Here is a 19,128-nt window from a genome sequence, read left to right on the forward strand (position 1 = left end):
CAAGATAAGTGAGTTTTTCATAAATCTCTATTTTTAAAGAACAAGTTATTAATTTGATATATATATTCCTTTCATATCTGTGTGTTAAGTGCCCATTACATATGAAATAATGATTATCCATAGAAGTTTTGTTTAATTTGATATGTGTGTGTAATAAAATAACAGAATGCATATGCTTTGGCATCCTACCAGACTATTTCAAGTTTTGGGGCGCCTGGGTGGCTCAGGTGGTTAAGCATCTGACTTTAGCTCAGGTCATGAGCTTGCGATCCATGAGTTCAAACACCACGTCGGGCTCTGTGCTGACAGCTCAGAGCCTGGAGCCTGCTTCAGTTTCTGTGTCCCCCCCCCCCCCGACCCTTCCCCACTCACACTCTGTCTCTTTCTCAAAAATAAACTTTAAAACAAATTTCTTTTAAAGTTTTAATGCTCCAGGATCTATATATCTCCATATTGCTGAGCTAGAGCCTTACCAAATAGAGCAGGTCTATATATATCCCTAAAATAACTGGAAACTTCAAAATTATTAACCCCAGCTCACTGAATACAAAGGCTGGATGGGAATCATCAAGAAGAGGTTGGATTTTAGAGAGTCCCCCAGACCGTGCTTCGAATGTGTTGAAGGCTGATCTCATCTAACTCCAGAACCTTTGTAATATTAATTGACTGGATTACAAAAACTCCACACACTCATGCACGCACACACAAGATATGGTAGTAAAAACAAACATACAAGATTAAGGTAATGGAAAAGACTATAGCTGGACCTAAAAGGAGGAGGAAGTATAACTTCAAAACACTCTGTGGTTCGATCAAAGGCAATCAGGATGGATGCTTTTGCAGAAGAGTTCTTGCAATGAGCAAAAAGCACGGCCTCTGGTGTCATCAGCCTTGCTATGAAGTCCTAGCTTCTCGGCCTGAGTTATAGGGTAGGGGCTTCATATCCCTCCTCATAAGGAGGCACTAAGTTAGTTTCAGTCAATGTGAGGGTTAACGAAGACAGTACTTTGAACATCGCAGCGCTGAAGTGATGCTGAGACATTTGCCATTTTTATCTCTCTCTAGTTGCATTCTGCATGTAATGTTTTAATCCATGAGCCATCAATAATAGGATCGATTTGCTTATTGTATGTGGGGCGGCCTCCTTCGTTTTGTCGAATAGCCATTTGAGATTCTGAAAGATGGTTGTTTGAGTAAAAGAAAATTGATGAAACTGAACATAATGAGTTAAAATGAATGTCTCATGGTGACTACACCATTAAGCAGCTACGGTTTTAGGCCAGCCAGAGGTCTACACCACAGTTCTCTCAAGTTTAAAAGAAATAGAGGAGACAGGCAAAATGCATAGCTCTCTTTCTGCCAGTGTCTCATAAATCCAGCCTTTCCAAACACCCTCTGCTCCTATACTACTGCACTAATCCTAACGGATAAACAGTTTCATTTGACATCTCTAAGGTTAACTGCACATAAAGGAATCACTTCTTCTTTTCTGTACTGTTTCATATATATATATGTATATGTGTGTGTATGTATGTATATATATGTGTGCATATGTATGTGTATATATATATATATATATATATATATATTCTCAGCATGTATTTCCTTTCTTGGAATGAAATGTATAACTTGAAATGGATTACCTGTGTGTATATGCATGGAGATGATAGATAGGTCATTGTATATTTCTACCCTTAAATGTTCATTGAAAATTAGTATAATCTTAAATAAGAATGTGTGATCGCACATGAGACAATCTCAAAATATATCAAGTTCACATTGTATTATGTGAAAGAGAATAGATTCTCTTTTCCAAATGTTTGTATCAGTGGCGAGTAAGAGAAACTCCTTAGGGTGGCTACTGAAAGAGTGAATAATTGGGTTTTGTCCCCAGTTGACAAGAATTCTGGACGGTGACATTTACTAGCTTTATTCCAGTGGTTCAAGGAAGGCACCAAGAACCCATCTTCTAGCTGTGCATATTATTGCCCTCCACCACGTTTAGAGTGTTGACTTTTACCTTGTTCGCACCTCCTGATCACACAAGGGCTTCAACCGTTCTCGAAAACATTTTAGTGTTTGGAACAGGAAAGAAAGGGAAGAAGGGTAAGTAGCACCAGCTACAGTCTCCCCTTTCATCAAGCTAAGAGAAAATTTCCCAGAAGCCCTTTAGTGCACTATGGCTCACTTCTCATTCCCATGACAATTCGGGGTCGGGGCAGGGAGGTGAAAGGGGCTAGTCTCTACCATTTGTAGTGTTTACAGTGGGATACTACTGAAGAAAAGAAGACTGTAAATAGCTTTTGAGACAGATAAGCAACAATAATCTACCACATTACTTAATATTAAAAACATAGTGGGGCGCCTTAGTGGCTCAGTCAGTTGAACGTCCGGCTTCGGCTCAGGTTATGATCTCACGGTTCATGAGTTCAAGCCCCTCATCGGGCTCTGTGCTGACAGCTCAGAGCCTGGAGCCTGCTTCGGATTCTGTGTCTCCCTCTCTCTCTTTGCCCCTCCCCCACTCACTCTCTTGTCTTTCTGTCTCTCAAAATTGAATAAACATTAAAAAAATTATCATTAAAAACATACTAATCCTAAACATATTTTTTTTTTAAGTTTATTTATTTTTGGGACAGAGAGAGACAGAGCATGAACGGGGGAGGGGCAGAGAGAGAGGGAGACACAGAATCGGAAACAGGCTCCAGGCTCTGAGCCATCAGCCCAGAGCCCGACGCGGGGCTCGAACTCACGGACCGCGAGATCGTGACCTGGCTGAAGTCGGACGCTTAACCGACTGCGCCACCCAGGCGCCCCAAAAAACATACTAATCCTAAAGTTTAATGCATATATAGCCAATACCCTCTCTGATTTTTGTGAATCAGTCTTTCAGCTCTCTCTCTTGCTCTCTCTCCTACACACACACACACACACACACACACTCTCACACACGTACACACACCCTTAATCAGTCATCTGAGTTGACTCGGCAGGCATTTCACTCATCTTTCATGTTTTGTGCATTTACTTTCAGAGATGAACACAAAATTCTTTGGGGAATCCTATGTTTAATTCATAAAGATCTGCAACATTAGATGGCGGACACATATGTGCAAGTTGAAAAACAGAATATTTTTTCCCTAAAAGTGTTGGTTGTGAAAAGCGAAAGGAAAAAGTATTGTGTCTGCCACGTTGAAAAGACCTGACGAAGCTTGTAGGTGATTTGAAAGTCGCGACAACATAAAGCTGAGCACAAAGAAGATTTACAGATGACGAACGAAAGGCGATGATCAGAGGTTGTAGGGTGTCGCTCTGACAGGCATGGATGTCACTTAAGTAGACTTTTTCTTCCTTTTTATAGCTGCTGACATTTCTGAGTCCTTAGATGTACTTTTCCGTGCTAGCATGTTGTTGTTTTCTACATTGTTTTTCCCCATGCACCAAAATCTGAACGTCAGACAAGCAGATGTCGACTGAAAATGGGTCGTAGAGTGAAATCAAACAAGCGCAGAGTCAGTAATTTAATTTGGAATAACACCAAGGGCAAATTTGGGCATTCCACTGACATATTTTTGACATCAGATTTTTGCTTTTTGCACAATTAGAGTTTATTTTGGCGTGTTATGTCAGGAGATATTTCAACAAAATAACCTACTTTGTTTCTTGAAAACCTACTAACACTTCAAACTCTTCAATTTCGGATACTAGACAATGTTAGCCGGTTTTCCTCTGTACAACCTGCTTTGATGTTAGCTGAATAATGCGATCATGCTCAACTGGGACAGTGCTACGGGACACAGCTGACATAGCATCCTTGATCCAGCAGGCTCTGCCCACACAGCCCATCCCCTTCACCCAATAGGACTCATTCTTTTGCCTTTCTTCCTGGCCAGAGTATTCCCAGTTCTTAATGTTCTCATAGTCCCAGAACCGTAGGAACTTCCCAGGGAGCCTCAGCTTAACACACCTACCCCTTTTTAGCCACCCATAATGCCTAGGGCCGGAGTTCAAGATGGCCTTCATCATGCCCATGCGAAAAGAGCTGATCCCTCTGGGCCCACTAGCTGCCCCTACACTAATGGTAACTCAGTAGGAACCTGCAGCACCTGATTCCCGTGGGGCACACACTATCCAATGAGGGACAAGGGCCAAAATGGACCTAGCTTACAAAGTGATGGCACATCCTCAATAGGTGAACTATTTGGAAATGCAGAAATTGCATAAGGCTCTGCAGGTGTATCACACTTGGTTGAACACCAGCAAGGTTCCATGGAGCAAGGCGTTTGCATTCTGCTGTCCCGTCTTGCTTCTTTTTACCTTTCACTCTTCCTTCCTTGGGATTGAACATTCTCCCTCAATAAAGGCTTAGCATATATAACTTCCTCACGCTATATTTCTAGGGAAGCAAGACTAAGGAAATACCCTTTACCTCTAACTATTCATTACAGGATACTAAGCATTCCCTGGGGGGAGACATTCTTACCTAAGTAGTGCAATATGGGAGAGAAGGTGTAAATGAAGTGTGTTTAGTACCCTTAGGTACTAAGGCGGATGAAGGGCCATTAGGAAATTATGCATGAAATCATTTTGAGTTTGCAGTTGTTCAATTGAATACATCTTAGAAGACCCCTCATTCTAAAATGTAGCTTAAAAGCTGAGGACATCTGACCGGGGTGCAGAGGTGGCTACAAATAATCCTGAGGATTGAGTCTGAATTATTGAGTATAAACACTGTGTATTTTCTTCATTAAGAATCCTGCCTAATAATTTTGCAATGGTAAATCTAGTGTTTTCACCTATGATTGATACTGACATATTAAACAATGACTTTCATCACTTTCTGAAACCACAGTTCCTATACTGTGCAGGTACACCTACCCTACAATCCATTTTTCCTCTTTTTATTTAACTTTTATAGCGTCTTACACCACCTGTTCTAACACTCATCTCATCCCGAAAACTGGGAATTATTTTTTTTAATTTTGTAAGCAATTTATTTATTTTGAGAGAGAGAAAAAGTGTGAGTTGGGGAGGGGCAGAGAGACAGGGACAGAGAGAGAATTCCAAGCAGGTTTCACACTGCCAGCCTGATGCGGGGTTCGAACCCATGAGACGATGACCCGAGCCAAAGTCAGACGCTTAACCAACTGAGCCACCCAGGTGCCCCCTCCCCAAAAAACTTAGAATTATTTGTTGCATGTTTTTTCAATACTTTCAGCTTTTAGGCTTTTAATTCATACTCACATTAGGTCAGTGATATAGATGGATATGTGTGTGTTATATATATGGCATATATCATGTGTATGTTAATCTGAAAGACGATGATAGTAAAATTGAAAACTTCTTGTGCTAGGAAGAATAAAATTTAAGAAAACTCATTTACATATAATGCCTAATCATCCTGAAATATTGATTTACTGTTAATAGATATGTTTTAATATTTTAATTGTTTTTAAATTTTTTAAAATTTATTTATTTCTGGGAGAGAGAGAGCACAAGCAGAGAGAGAGGGACAAGAGAGAGAGGGAGACACAGAATCTGAAGCAGGCTCCAGGCTCCGAGCTGTCAGCACAGAGCCCGGCATGGGGCTCGAACCCACAAATTGTGAGATCATAACCTGAGCCGAAGTCGGACGCCCAACCAACTTAGCCACCAGGCACCCCAATAGATATGTTTTTAAAAGCAACGTGGCAGGGGCGCCTGGGTGGCGCAGTCGGTTAAGCGTCCGACTTCAGCTCAGGTCACGATCTCGCGGTCCGTGAGTTCGAACCCCGCGTCGGGCTCTGGGCTGATGGCTCAGAGCCTGGAGCCTGTTTCCGATTCTGTGTCTCCCTCTCTCTCTGCCCCTCCCCCGTTCATGCTGTGTCTCTCTCTGTCCCAAAAATACATAAACGTTGAAAAAAAAAAAAAGCAACGTGGCATACTTTCAAAGTTATATTCGTAGGGATGGGGAATAACCAAGGTAGCAAGGACCTAGAATCCATACCCGGAAAAAAAAAGGCATGAAAATTATGAGCTGAAATGTGGGAAGTTATGTGGGCTCCTGAGGCAAAAATCATTTTTTGATGCTTCCCTCTACATGGTAAAGGCAGCGTTTTATCAGCAGCTGCAGAATAGACATATTGCCTTATGTACCCACATACTAATGTCATTAGTCGTTAGGTGAATTTATATCTATAGAATAAAAATCTTAGTCCTCACACATCTGTAAAATAATATTGGCCACAAATCTCTAAGGGAATTGAAGGATTGTTTCTTGCTTCCATAAGAATGATGTGCTTGGGTAAATCTTCAAAATTGATTTCCATGGGAAAATACACATCTGAGAACGCACCACTTTAGCCACCAAAATTGACTTGTTTGTGAGGTTTAAAAGAATAACAGGTTAGCAGAATTTGGATGAAAAGTTTGTACTATAAGATCTTCACTAATCTTCAAACATTTGGTTGGGAAAAAAACTATCCCTTTAAGACATTTAAAGTAGGAGGAGAGCAATTTTTTAAAGAATATTTGAATATCCTATTGTATTTTTTTTTTTTTGGTCGAGAGAGGTAGTCACAAGAGAATATTACTGCTCTAGTTTCTAGATACATTTGATGATGCTAAAAATGAATATATAAAATTAAGGAATTCAAAAAATAGGAGTGACATTTAATATAATGGACAGGCCTATTCCACCAAATTTTACTTTCAGTCAGTTAATTCCAAACAAACCTTTCTTAAAGCCAGCTGTGTATTACCCTTATCTCACCTTGAGAGATCTGCTGTAATAATTAAGCTTCCTTTAAGGGGTTTCCATCATTAACATCCAACGGAATGTTGTCAAAGAAAAAGAAGGACACATATTTATCATTTCCCCCAGCATTTACTCTAAGTGAATATTATTCCATAAAGCACAGTTTGTAATATTTATTTTAGCAGATGTTCCCTTTTGATGTTGGGTAAATTTTAAAGTAGTAGATTTACCATGATAATTTTCAGTTTTTTAGTACAAGGAATTCAACTGAGAAATATTTATAATATAAGCAACCAATGACTTTACATTTGTCCTTCTAGTTTTTGTTTTTTTTCAAGCAGGGTCTCAAAATTCAAAGTTCTAATAAGTCTTCAATGAAGAAGCTACTGAATGTAAATTAAACTTTTAATGCTGTAGGAACATATTCTTGCATATAATAGGGATTCAAAATACTTATTTCTTTAAATGTAAGACTTCGTCAATACCAGAGATTCCTACAAGGAAAAAAAATCTTTGAGTAATAGAATAAAGAAGACAGAATAAATGGTGAAAATGTTTGCTACAATAGAATGCATCATTTTTCTAACAATATTTAACATCTACAAATATATGTAGATGATATGCAGTGAATAAAATTGTTAGTAATTATAAGATGTTGAAAATAACTTTCTTCTCTATTCCATTTTATCCAAAATATGAAGATTCTCCTCATGTTGGGTTTTTGATTATTCTTCTCCTTAAAAAACTCTATTCAAAACCCTCTTTCTTCAAGAGTATATCTACATTACTTGACTTTTATATACCTTGGGCATATTGTTTTCTAGAGAATCAAACACAAAACCCCATTTGCCATTTGGGGTATTAGAGTTCATAAAAAATGTATTTTAAAATATGTCTTTGCATTTGCTTTTAATTTTAGGTTTTTATTAAAGTGCAGAAGACTATAAAATGAAAACTTATTGCAATAACAATACATAGGCTGCTGGTGTTTTTATTAGTAGTATGTACTACATATACATTAAACTATGTGTATTTTTGTTTACACATGTATAAAATAAAATTACCATCCTCTTGTTTAGGTGGTATCCTAGGGGCGCCTGGGTGGCTCAGTCGGGTCAGCATCTGACTTCAGCTCAGGTCATGATCTTGCCGTCCGTGGGGTTGAGCCCCACACCGGGCTCTAGGCTGACAACTCCAAGCCTGGAACCTGCTTCGGATTCTGTGTCTTCCTCTGTCTTTGTCCCTGCCCCGCTCACGCTCCGTTTCTCTCTCTCTCTCTCTCTCTCAAAAATAAATAAACGTTCAAAAAAAATTTTTAAAGATGGTATTATCCTTTGTTCAGTTAAGATTTAATCATGAGCCTTTTCCCATGACAGTAGTTGTATTCTGAGATTACCCACTTCCAATATATCAGAATTAATAAATGGATTCTTACGGGACATATAAAACACTCAAAATATATCATTAAATAATAGTGCCCTATGGATTTTTTTTTTCATTTTTCATAGTTCAAAGTTTATGATGAAAAACACTGCAGTGCTCCTGTCCAGTAACACTGGCTTACAGGAAGGGGAAAAAGTTCTGTTCGAAACAACTCACCGGGTTCTGACAATAGCAAGGAACAACATGAGGCTGAGATTTGAGACGGGAAGGAGACTGAGTGCAGACAAACCATACAACTAAACGGTATCCCTGAAAAGAAACAAAACGATCTCAAAACTCACAAGTGAAAAAAAATTAAAAAAAAAAAAAAAACTCACAAGTGAAGAGGAGGCCTCGGTCCTTATTTTAAAAATGTTGGCTAAGCTCCCCGTGATTGTTTGCTGCTGTCCTTATCTGCGGTCGTGCTGAGTGTGAAGCTGTGGCCAAATGGGAGTTCAGTTGTATTCACGAGGTGTTAACGTTTACATCTTATTTTCTGCGCTCTCTCGGAGAAAGCAAAAGTAACCACAACTAGCGCTCTGCCAGAAACTGGTTTCTTGACCAACAATGTCGCTTCGGCAAAGAGAGGCCGTGGTCACGGCCGTGGGTGACAAGAGGCTTCGTATTCTTACGTGGCACATCTTTTATGGCCCTGTGGACTTTTTGCCATATTAATCAGTTCGGACATTACTGACTATACCTTCCTATGAGTATCTAGAAAAAGAAGCAAAGCATAGGAACGATTCTGGTCTCACAAACCAAGACTGATGTCTTAATCCAATCAGCTGCATCCCGACTGGGCTGGAGTTTTATAGGACTCTGTTTACTTCCCTTTGTTTTTCCCTTTTCCAACTTACAGCCCTCCAGGTCTTTGAGCTGAGAGTACGGTCTATTCCTGGGAGCCCTCCTCAGCTGGCTCTCAATCGTCCTGGCTCACCTCTCAGCACAGCAAATTTGTGAAACTGCTGTCTACTTTTGCATGATTTTCACATGACGGTTTTTTTAACCATTTGTCCTGCCATGATTCAGAATTCAGCAATACCCTGACGTGAAAACCAACTTTGTGTTCAAAGCCCCACAGATCACAAACGCTGCCAGTATGACCCTGTGAAAGAATGCTCTCCTTCTTTCTCTGTCTGGGTAAACTGTGCTGCTCTCTTCCAGCCCGTCCCGTGTCTACGGGGGGCCAGCTCACCTCTGTGTGCTCATCTGTCTGGGACCTCACCTGTGCTCACCCTTGTGACAGCAGGTGTTCTCAAATACCTTCATGTGTATTCATTTTTGAGAGACAAAGAGAGACAGAGGGTGAGCAAGGGAGGGGCAGAGAGAGAGGGAGACACAGAATCCGAAGCAGGCTCCGGGCTCCGAGCTGTCAGCACAGAGCCCGACTGGGGGCTCGAACTCACTGACCACAAGATCATGACCTGAGCCGAAGTCAGCTGCTCAACCGACTGAGCCACCCAGGCGCCCCTCAAATACCTTCCAACAAAACGCTTTTAATCAGTTCTCTCCATTCGAGTCCCTACCAACAGGAAGGTAGCTGTGGTTCCTGCTCTTTCATCCGATTTAGGAACCTAATGATTTTGGTTTATTTCTTACGTATCTCTGCATTAAAGATGGACTGCACTGCCAGTTAGCGGGTGACAGTGTTTCAAGGAATTCATCACGAACCCCACCGTTGCTCTCTATTGAAATTTAAAATACAATTTTTAGGGGCGCCTGGGTGGCGCAGTCGGTTAAGCGTCCGACTTCAGCCAGGTCACGATCTCGCGGTCCGTGAGTTCGAGCCCCGCGTCGGGCTCTGGGCTGATGGCTCAGAGCCTGGAGCCTGTTTCGGATTCTGTGTCTCCCTCTCTCTCTGCCCCTCCCCCGTTCATGCTCTGTCTCTCTCTGTCCCAAAAATAAATAAACGTTAAAATACAATTTTTACCATTAGCTCAATATAGTTTAGATTCAGTTACTTTTATTAATATATTTTAATTTTTACTTTTATTTACATTCTGTATATTATGTTGTTATTGGTATATTTTTATTTAGTTATTACTTATTCAATTACCTACCTGTTAAAAGTCATTGGTTAATTTTGTTTTGCAGTAGGAAAACCCTGTTTTAATTGTTGTAATTCTACATGAACTTAAAATTCTAAATGCGTTTGCAAAGCCCTGGCGATTAACCTTAAATACCCTTGGGTGCATTTGACCATTTATCTTTGATAGGCCTAAATGTAGTTGCACTTAAATAATATCACACAAAACTTTTAATTTGGAAAACATTTGACATTTAGGAATGAATCTCTATTTCACATTAGGTTAATTTTTATGATTTTTTTCTTCTTAGGGTGATCAAAACGTACTTTGTTCCATTTCTGAATCTTTTTTTTTTTTTCAAACTGAGGAAGTCTTGATTTGGATATATATATTTGGTAGTCAAACACCGTAAAATCTTAGTTATTTTTAATCTAATTGTCTTGAGCATTTATCATATAGTAGATTATCTTCCTCTACTGATATGTGTATCCTGCCCTTTTAAATAGTTATACTTTTACATTCCGTTTTTCACCATATTATCTGGGTGATAGTTTTTAATGTCACTGTTAAGTAATAATGTAAGGGCAATCCTTTATATTTTTTTGTTAAACATATTTCATATGTTTAATTTTTAATCATGATATTTCTTAACTTGAAGTAAATGCTGATTCTATATATATAAAGATATCATTATTTTTTAAGCTTATTTATTTATTTTGAGAGAGAGAGAGAGAGAGAGAATGTGAGCAAGGAAGGGACAGAGAGAGAGAGGGAGAGAGAGAGAGAGAGAGAGAGAGAGAGAGAGAGAATCCCAAGCAGGCTCCACACTGTCAGCTCAGAGCGCTATGCAGGGCTCGAACTCACAAACCATGTGATCATGACCCAAGCTGGAATCAAGAGTTGGAGGCTTAACTGACTGAGCCATGCAGGCGTCCCAAGATCATTATTTTCTTTTTTTTTTTTTTTAAATTTTTTTTTTTTCAACGTTTATTTATTTTTGGGACAGAGAGAGACAGAGCATGAACGGGGGAGGGGCAGAGAGAGAGGGAGACACAGAATCGGAAACAGGCTCCAGGCTCCGAGCCATCAGCCCAGAGCCTGATGCGGGGCTCGAACCCACGGACCGCGAGATCGTGACCTGGCTGAAGTCGGACGCTTAGCCGACTGCGCCACCCAGGCGCCCCCCAAGATCATTATTTTCTTATTTTACTTATTCTATTTCCTGTACCATTACTTTTATAAAGATTGGAATTACATTAAAAAATGGTTTTGCATAGCTATTTATAAAATTAAATTATTTTTCTTCTTAACATAACCAACATAACCATCCCTTAGATGGGTTTCCATAAACCATAACAGGTTTACAAATAGGCTTTTGTGTGTAGTCCTCACTGGCTTTGAAATTAAAAGTAAATGAAATTTTACATATTGGGATTTGTCATAAGACTTAAATTTCCAGAACTTCTGATAAAATTACAACAGCACGTTATATTTTGGCAGAGAGAGAGAGAGAATGTCGGTTCCTAATACCAACGGGTCTCATCAGTCCAAAATATATATTAATGTAGTGATTTCCATTATTTTTGTCTTTCTGTTAATTTTACTTATATGGAAATCATCAACAAAGTGGAAAAATGGGGTTCCTTCAATAAATTCCACGGTTCTGTAATAACTGGAATTACAAGGTTATTCTAACAAAGAAGATTAAATCAGATCCTAGTTAAGGAAGAATTAGGATAGCTGAACCAATTCCCGATTTTCAAATCTGAAGAGGAAGCCTCACACGGAGCCCTAGGGATGAGCTGCAGAGTAGCGGCAGCAACAGAAGGAAACCCTTGGCATCATTTTGATTCAGATCTAGGATTATCAACAAGTTTGAGAAGGTAGGAGTAGGAGCAAAGTGAAATGTGCCCCCCTCGATAGCTAACTGTGGTTGGCAATGCTTGTTAGGTAGTATGGACACGCCACCAGGCTGAGGGAGATAAAGACTCCGCAATTACAGGTTCCATGATGGAGAGTTCAGTAGGCACATGCAACAACTACAGTGTAGAAACTAGACCCCCGGGGAACGCTGAAGAGAAAGTCACCGGTCAGTTCCACTAGGGGATTCGCAAAAGTTTTGGTGGTGGATATGGTTCTTGGAGACACAAAGACCCCTGCTTTGGACACATCACTGTCAGTCCCAGCTCATTGTGCTGTGGTCATCCTCTCTGTAGGATAATCATGTTTTACTACCTGATGGCAGAAGGTCAAATCAACCGTGTTTCTTGAGCCATTGCATTAATTTTTCTTCTTTTCTAGAAGTCTCTATCAAGTTTCAAAGTGTCTATAAATCCTCCGAAAGAGGTCACATAAGTTTCACCAGATTTGTAAAGAGGTATATGATTAAAAATGATTTATAAAAAAAAACCACTCTGCTGTCTTTGAAATAAATGTCTTTCCTTAAGGTAGCAACATAGCAACATAATTCCTTCAAGATAAAATCTTCTACCTGGCAGATTTATCTATTCTTCCTCCCTTCCTTCCTTCCTTCCTTCCTCCCTCCCTCCCTTCCTTCCTTCCTCCCTTCCTTCCTTTCTCCCTCCCTTCCTTCCATCCTTCCCTCCTTCCTTCCTTTATCTCTTATCATTTCTTTACCTTATGAGTGTTGATTCAAGTATAGTTCCTACTTTTTTTTTATCAAGATATGAGGGGTTCCTGAAAAAATACACAATGCAAATTATATCCTCTTATACTTCCAAGTGGGCATTAATTGTATTCCACAGTCTTAACTTAAGTCAACATGATGTTAAACAGTCAGTTTTTACAGGCTTATCTTTCTCTTTTGGACTAAAAGCCTTAACATGGATTTCCTTCACCTGAATGCCCTTTACTTGGTAGTTGTCTATGTCACTCGCTGCCCTTCTAGAATGACATGTTAGGCAGTCCTAGTTAAACTCACACTCTTATTCCTTTACAGCCTAAGGATTAATAACTTCAGTAATCCTGCTATATGAGCAACTAGTTTGATGTGACTGCAGTTATATCCTTTCATCTTTTTGAACCTTCATGTTCAGACTCTGACTCTGTTTTGTGCAACATCACATTAATTTTTTTGGCTTTTCGTAACACAAATGACTGGTTCTGATAACACATAATTAACATTAGTTTCTAAGAAGTTTGATATTACAGATTTTCTTGACAGATTTCAATTTTCCTTGTTTGAAGAGTGGTCTTAAAAATAATGCAAAGAATTTAGGATTTGCATTGTTTAGAATTAATATTCTTGCCAAAAGTAGAAAATTAAAAAAAAAATTTAATGTTCATTTATTTTTGAGAGAGAGACAGAGAGACAGAGCAGGAACAGGGGAGGAGCAGAGAGAGAGTAAGACACAGAATCCAAAGCAGGCTCCAGGCTCTGAGCTGTCAGCACAGAGCCCGACTTGGGGCTCGAACCCACAAACTTCAAGATCATGACCTGAGCCGAAGTCGGACGCTCAGCTGACTGAGCCACTCAGGTGCCCCAAAAGTAGACAATTTTTACAACTTTGCTCAATGAATGCATTTCATTAAGAATATATTATTTAGTGGCACTTGGGTGACTCAGATGGTTGGTAAATCGACTTTTGGTTTTGGTTCAGGTCGTGAGCTCACAGTTCTTAGGTCGGATTCCCCCCTTTGGGCTCTGTGCTGACAACACGGAGCCTGCTTGGGATTCTCTTCTCTCTCTCTCTGCCCCTTCCTCTCTCATGCTCTCTCTCTCTCTCAAAACAAATAAGCTTTTAAAAAAGAACATATTATCGCCTGATATTTTATTACATTTACTAAGTTAAGCATTATTTCAATTGTATGACACAAAGCTTTATTTTTAAAAGTAAATTTAAATCGTCAGTAATGTTTCCAACATGTTTATCTTATAAGCGGCTTTCTTGATATGATTCCCTATGATGACAAAATGAGTCATTTAAAAGAAAATACTTCTAGCGTTTTCTACCCTGAATCTTCATTTATAATTCAGGTTTCGTAGAACATTCCCAGGTAAAAGTCGGCATACTGTTTCCAACTGAGAAAGACTTTCACATCTGAGGAAACTTCAGCTGATTCCTTATCCTTCTAACTTGGGACATGCCTGCAAGTGACTGAGGTTCTGGAGGTGCTCAGCCGGCAACCTCTGCTCTGGACCCCAGCCTGGTTCGCGCATATTTGCCACTCACTTGAGGGTATAGACATTAATCTAGAGTTGACAAGAAAACAGAAAGGGATCCGCAAAGTATAGGAGAAAACAAGGCATTTTTGCTCAGCTTCTTTAAAACACCCTCGTTGTCTTCGAAGGAAATCCAGACTTCTCTGATATTCATTTTATATGTGATTATTTATTATATTAATAACTGTCACATATTGAGCTCTGACTTCACGACCTTTGTGTTTTCATTTACTTTTCCAACAAATATGTGTGGCTCATATGGTGATAGACTTTTTACATAGGATGGAAATTAGACACAGGGTAGTTAATAACTGGCCTGCTGAAATTCAGTAACAGTTACGGCCGGATTCAGACGGAGGTCTCTATGACGGCACAGCTTGATCGTGTTGTCATGCATCGACCTTGCAGCTCCAGAACACTCTGTAAACGAGCATCATTAAAGTATTGTCTCTGAACGCACTGTGTTTCATTTTCCCGTCCCAGCTCTTACAGCACCGGGACTCACATTGGTAGATTACCGAAAGGATTTTGGAAAACAACGAATGATAGTCTCCCCCGCCTTCTCGCTGCATTTATCGAACCTACACATACATGTGCTCATTTGTATACGTACATCACTGCGGGCTAAGCATGGCTACATTTACTTAGATTATTCGGACTTTTCTGTCCGATGAAAACGTTAAAAGTGACAAAGCTAGACCGTTTGTGCCGGAAGACAAAGGTCCTACAAAATATTGGTGGAATTTTGCAGTTTTTTAGAACAATCCATAAGAACTAGCAAAAAGCATAGTTCTGCCAACTTTTCAGTATGGATTTTTTTTATTGATTAATAAAAGATTCTTAGGAAACTGTTCTTTCTGTTTGTGTCTCCAAACCCATCCTGATTTTAGCTGAAGACACTGGTAGTTTTAGAGACTTTCTTTAGCTGATTCCTCACCAAAACAAGAAGTATTCTGAAATGACTATAGTGATGTAAGAAAGATATGTTTGTGTGTGTGTGTGTGTGTGTGTGTGTCCCTACTGAAATCACATAAATCTTCCAAAACTTTCTTTTCTTGTGTATTTTAAATGACACACATGTTGCCAGTAAGTTTTGTACATGAGCCGTTTGATGATTTTCTCAAGTTTGTGCATCATATCCATTGCATTTCCTGTTAGTTCACATTTATCAGTAGGACGAAGGGAACTGAAAATTAACAACAAGGAAAAATAAACTAAATCAGGAAAATAATCTCTAAATGAAAAGCCTGTGTTTAGTGTGATGTGAGATTATACCACACAGAGTTAGCATTCGTTAAGTTTCTCTCTCCAACCAATGAAAAATAAAAACCGGTTTTAATTAGCAAAGTTTCTGTTGAACCAAAGACTTTGTGTGTTATGAGTTCACTTGTCTAAAAGCCGCTACTCATTTCCAGTTGGAGTTTACAGTTCGTTAACATGACTTAATACAGACGAAATTCTTTCTCCGAAGATTTATTTTAAAATGTTACGAAATGTCACTCATGAAATTCTCTTCAAGTAAACGTAAAAAAAAAGTGAAGTGAAAAATTAAATTACAAAAAGTTATTCTATGTTCTCGATAGACTGTGCATGGACACACAGGCTTCCTGTTTCTCATAAGTGACAAAATCATTAGAAGAAAATCTGTTTGGACCATGTGTACACATCAAATTTGGAAGACTTTTGATAGCCAACATTTTTAGAAATTTGTAGCTGATGTTTGATATGCAATGGGATTTTAGTATGCCAGTTGGGAATATCAGTATATATTAACTCAGGAAGAATAGATTCTCATAAAATTCGGGGGCTCTTGTGTAACTTTGTTGATTGCTCACTTTTATTTATTTATCATTGCAGATTAAAAAAATCAACAGAAACTTTCCCGTAAACCAGCAGGTAAGATGGAAACATACTTGGAGAGACAAACCACATATTACTTCCAGGTTATCTTTTATAGAAAATAGTTTTGATTGCATTTAATTTTTATGTGGAAATAATTGGCACTGTTGTTTGCTCTCTAGGAAAACACATAATTTATTAGATTTTTTCACATTATGTAATATATCTGTTTCTCTAATCATATTAAAAACAGTTTTAAACAATTATTTTCTCCAGGGCCCCTGGGTGGCTCAGTCGGTTAAGCATCTGACTTCGGCTCAGGTCATGATCTCACCATTTGTGGGTTCGAGTCCCGCGTCGGGCTCTGTGCTGACAGCTCGGAGCCCGGAAAGCCTGCTTCGGATTCTGTGTCTCCCTCTCTCTCTGACTCTTCCTCACTCGCACTCTGTCTCTCTCTCAAAAGTAAATAAAGATTACCAAAAAAAACCCCTAAAAAATAATATTTTATCTAATTAAACTAAGTCAAAGCTATATTTGACAAAATACATATATTTATTTGAATATAATGTTGAAGAACTAAGGGAGCTATTTATCATAAGATAGTTTGTATCTTATTTGGGAGACCTATGTTTGATCTAAAAGTTAGAAGAAATTTTCAAAATTGGCTGATGTACTTTACATGAGTCTAAATTAATGCATAGAATGAAAATAATGTCTGATTAATCCAGCTGAGAATTTAGTGGATTTATTAGACTGATAACTGATTATCAGATAAAATAATTGATTGTAGAAAATAATAACTGATTCCATTTATAGTTTTATTAAGCTGAACTTAACGTTTCCATCACCTTCGTAAACATTATAAAAACATTCATTTGAATGAGAAGAGTCGGTGTAAGCTCAGTTCTGGACTCATGCAAGTCAGTGGTGCGTCGGGTTTTTGTGATGTTAGAGCAACAGAGGCTAGCCGTGACTTTCTCACTCTTGATACAAAGTCAATGTGCAACCTTTGATCAAAATCTAAACATGTAGAGGCACCTGGGTGACTCAATCGATTGAGCGCCGGACTTGATTTTCGCTCGAGTCATGATTCCTGGGTTGTGGGATCGAGCCCCTCGTGGGCTGAGCATGGAGCCTCATTCAGATTCTCTCTCTCTTTCCCTCTGCCACTCCCACCTGCTAGCATGCCCTAATTCTCAAGTGTGTGTGTGTGTGTGTGTGTGTGCGTGTGTGTGTATGTCTATCTATCTATCTATCTATCTATCTATCTGTTATCTACGTATCTATATGTGTATCAATATCTGCGTTATCTATTTGTAAATGGTAGGCCAGTCACCAGTTAATTTCAATAGTAAAAATTTTAAATAATCCCAGCTTATAAAAATTAAGTTACTTCTCTTATCTAAACCTCAGTGCCCTCATATTTTTGAAGATTAAATAACAAATATAAAATTCTCCGTGTATGCCACTATTATCATCAATGTGTTAACATTTTAAACGTGTTCTTTAGAATATAGAATTTGTGTTCTTGTATAAATTGTATTATTGATGATGCCACTAGCCCAGACCAGCCTGCAGAGTTCTGTGTGACTGAAATACTAATGAAAACAGCTCTGGAGAGCCCAGTGTATCTGCAGTGCTCTTGACCATGCCGATGATGTAGGTGGAGACAGACATTGGAGAGATGTGCGTGTCACGTGTCTCACCACGTCCATCCCAAGCCGTGGTTACGTCTGAAGCCCTTGTTTGTGGTGCAGAGAATAGGGCTGTAGCCCCGAGTTCCTGATGGCCTCGAGCTGGGTATCACTGGTATTCCCTCTTGGCTTCCATTCCATCCCAGGTGCTTCTGAGGCCGGTAGAACATTACTTAGGAAATGCAGTTTAACAACTTCATAGGGCTGCAGTGGAGGAAAACTTCATTAATGAGGAATTATTCAAATAGAAAGGAGCACCAGCCATTGGGGAAAGTTGTATTGCCCATCAGTAAACCGAGTCGTTTTTATAGTCAGATACATAAAATGTAGATCTATTCACTTGGGGAATTCTTGCCAAAAATATAAATGATGAATGTTTCTTTAAGAATGACTCTAATATCTGTGTTACCATCGCTCCTTGCCCTCTCTAACCTCGACATGTGAAGTGTTAATAATTAGTATAATTTATGTTACTATAAATACTTCATAACCCTAATAACCCCACTGCCATTCTTTATTTATGATGACAACTACATTTAACACTCCCTACATTTTCCCTTCAATGACCTGTGGCATTTTTTGCCACCTCTGCATTTATCTAGGATTTGAATAATAGTAAAGTAAATAAGAATCTGAAAAAACCTTACCTATAGAATAAATAACAAAAAGTGTTCAATATCCCAACACATGCATATATATAATAAATGTAGGTAAGCATTAGCATTCATAGCTTTTTATTTGCTAACCTTTTAATATTATTATACCAAGATTTTATTTCAAATCTCTTCCGTCTCACGTTTTTAAAAATCATAATGAATTCTTCTTGGCATTTTAAAAACTGAAAGCAAGAGTTAATAGATTTTTCCCTGACTATTTTCCATCATGGAAATGAAGACTTTCAGGAAATTGGATTCATTTATAGTTCAATATTCATATATCCACACCATAGGAAAACTCACCTGCATAGCATGATAGCAATGCATTAGGGGACCCAGGTACATTCTCTACTTAATAAAATAGGAGCCAGTTTATAATGAATTAAAATTTGAAAACACATACAGTCTCATTTCTCCTCCAGATTTAGTATTCAAACAGCACCCTTATCTTGGACTAAGCCACAATGTGTTGCTTTAATCTTAAAATTTTTTCTGACTTAATTTTCATGTAAAGTTCTCTAAAGCTTAGATTAGATATAAATACATATATTTATCCATATGCTTTTGATGAAAT

The 19,128-nt window shown here is 38.7% G+C and overlaps 1 protein-coding gene across 2 annotated transcripts in view; it reads left to right on the top strand.

Annotated features, from left to right (window-relative positions):
* The window catches only part of SNTG1 (syntrophin gamma 1), a 333,569-nt gene that overhangs the window by 163,501 nt on the left and 150,940 nt on the right, over positions 1–19,128 (top strand). For both annotated transcript variants that reach the window (XM_047073716.1, XM_047073717.1), the window contains exon 11: positions 16,223–16,261. In XM_047073716.1, the coding sequence (XP_046929672.1) occupies positions 16,223–16,261 (39 nt within the window). The remainder of the gene's footprint in view (positions 1–16,222; positions 16,262–19,128) is intronic.

This window comes from Lynx rufus, unplaced genomic scaffold, assembly GCF_022079265.1.
Source record: "Lynx rufus isolate CCGP_SWC_20201006 ecotype Redwood Valley unplaced genomic scaffold, mLynRuf1.p SCAF_12, whole genome shotgun sequence".
NCBI classification, from domain to species: Eukaryota; Metazoa; Chordata; class Mammalia; order Carnivora; family Felidae; genus Lynx; species Lynx rufus.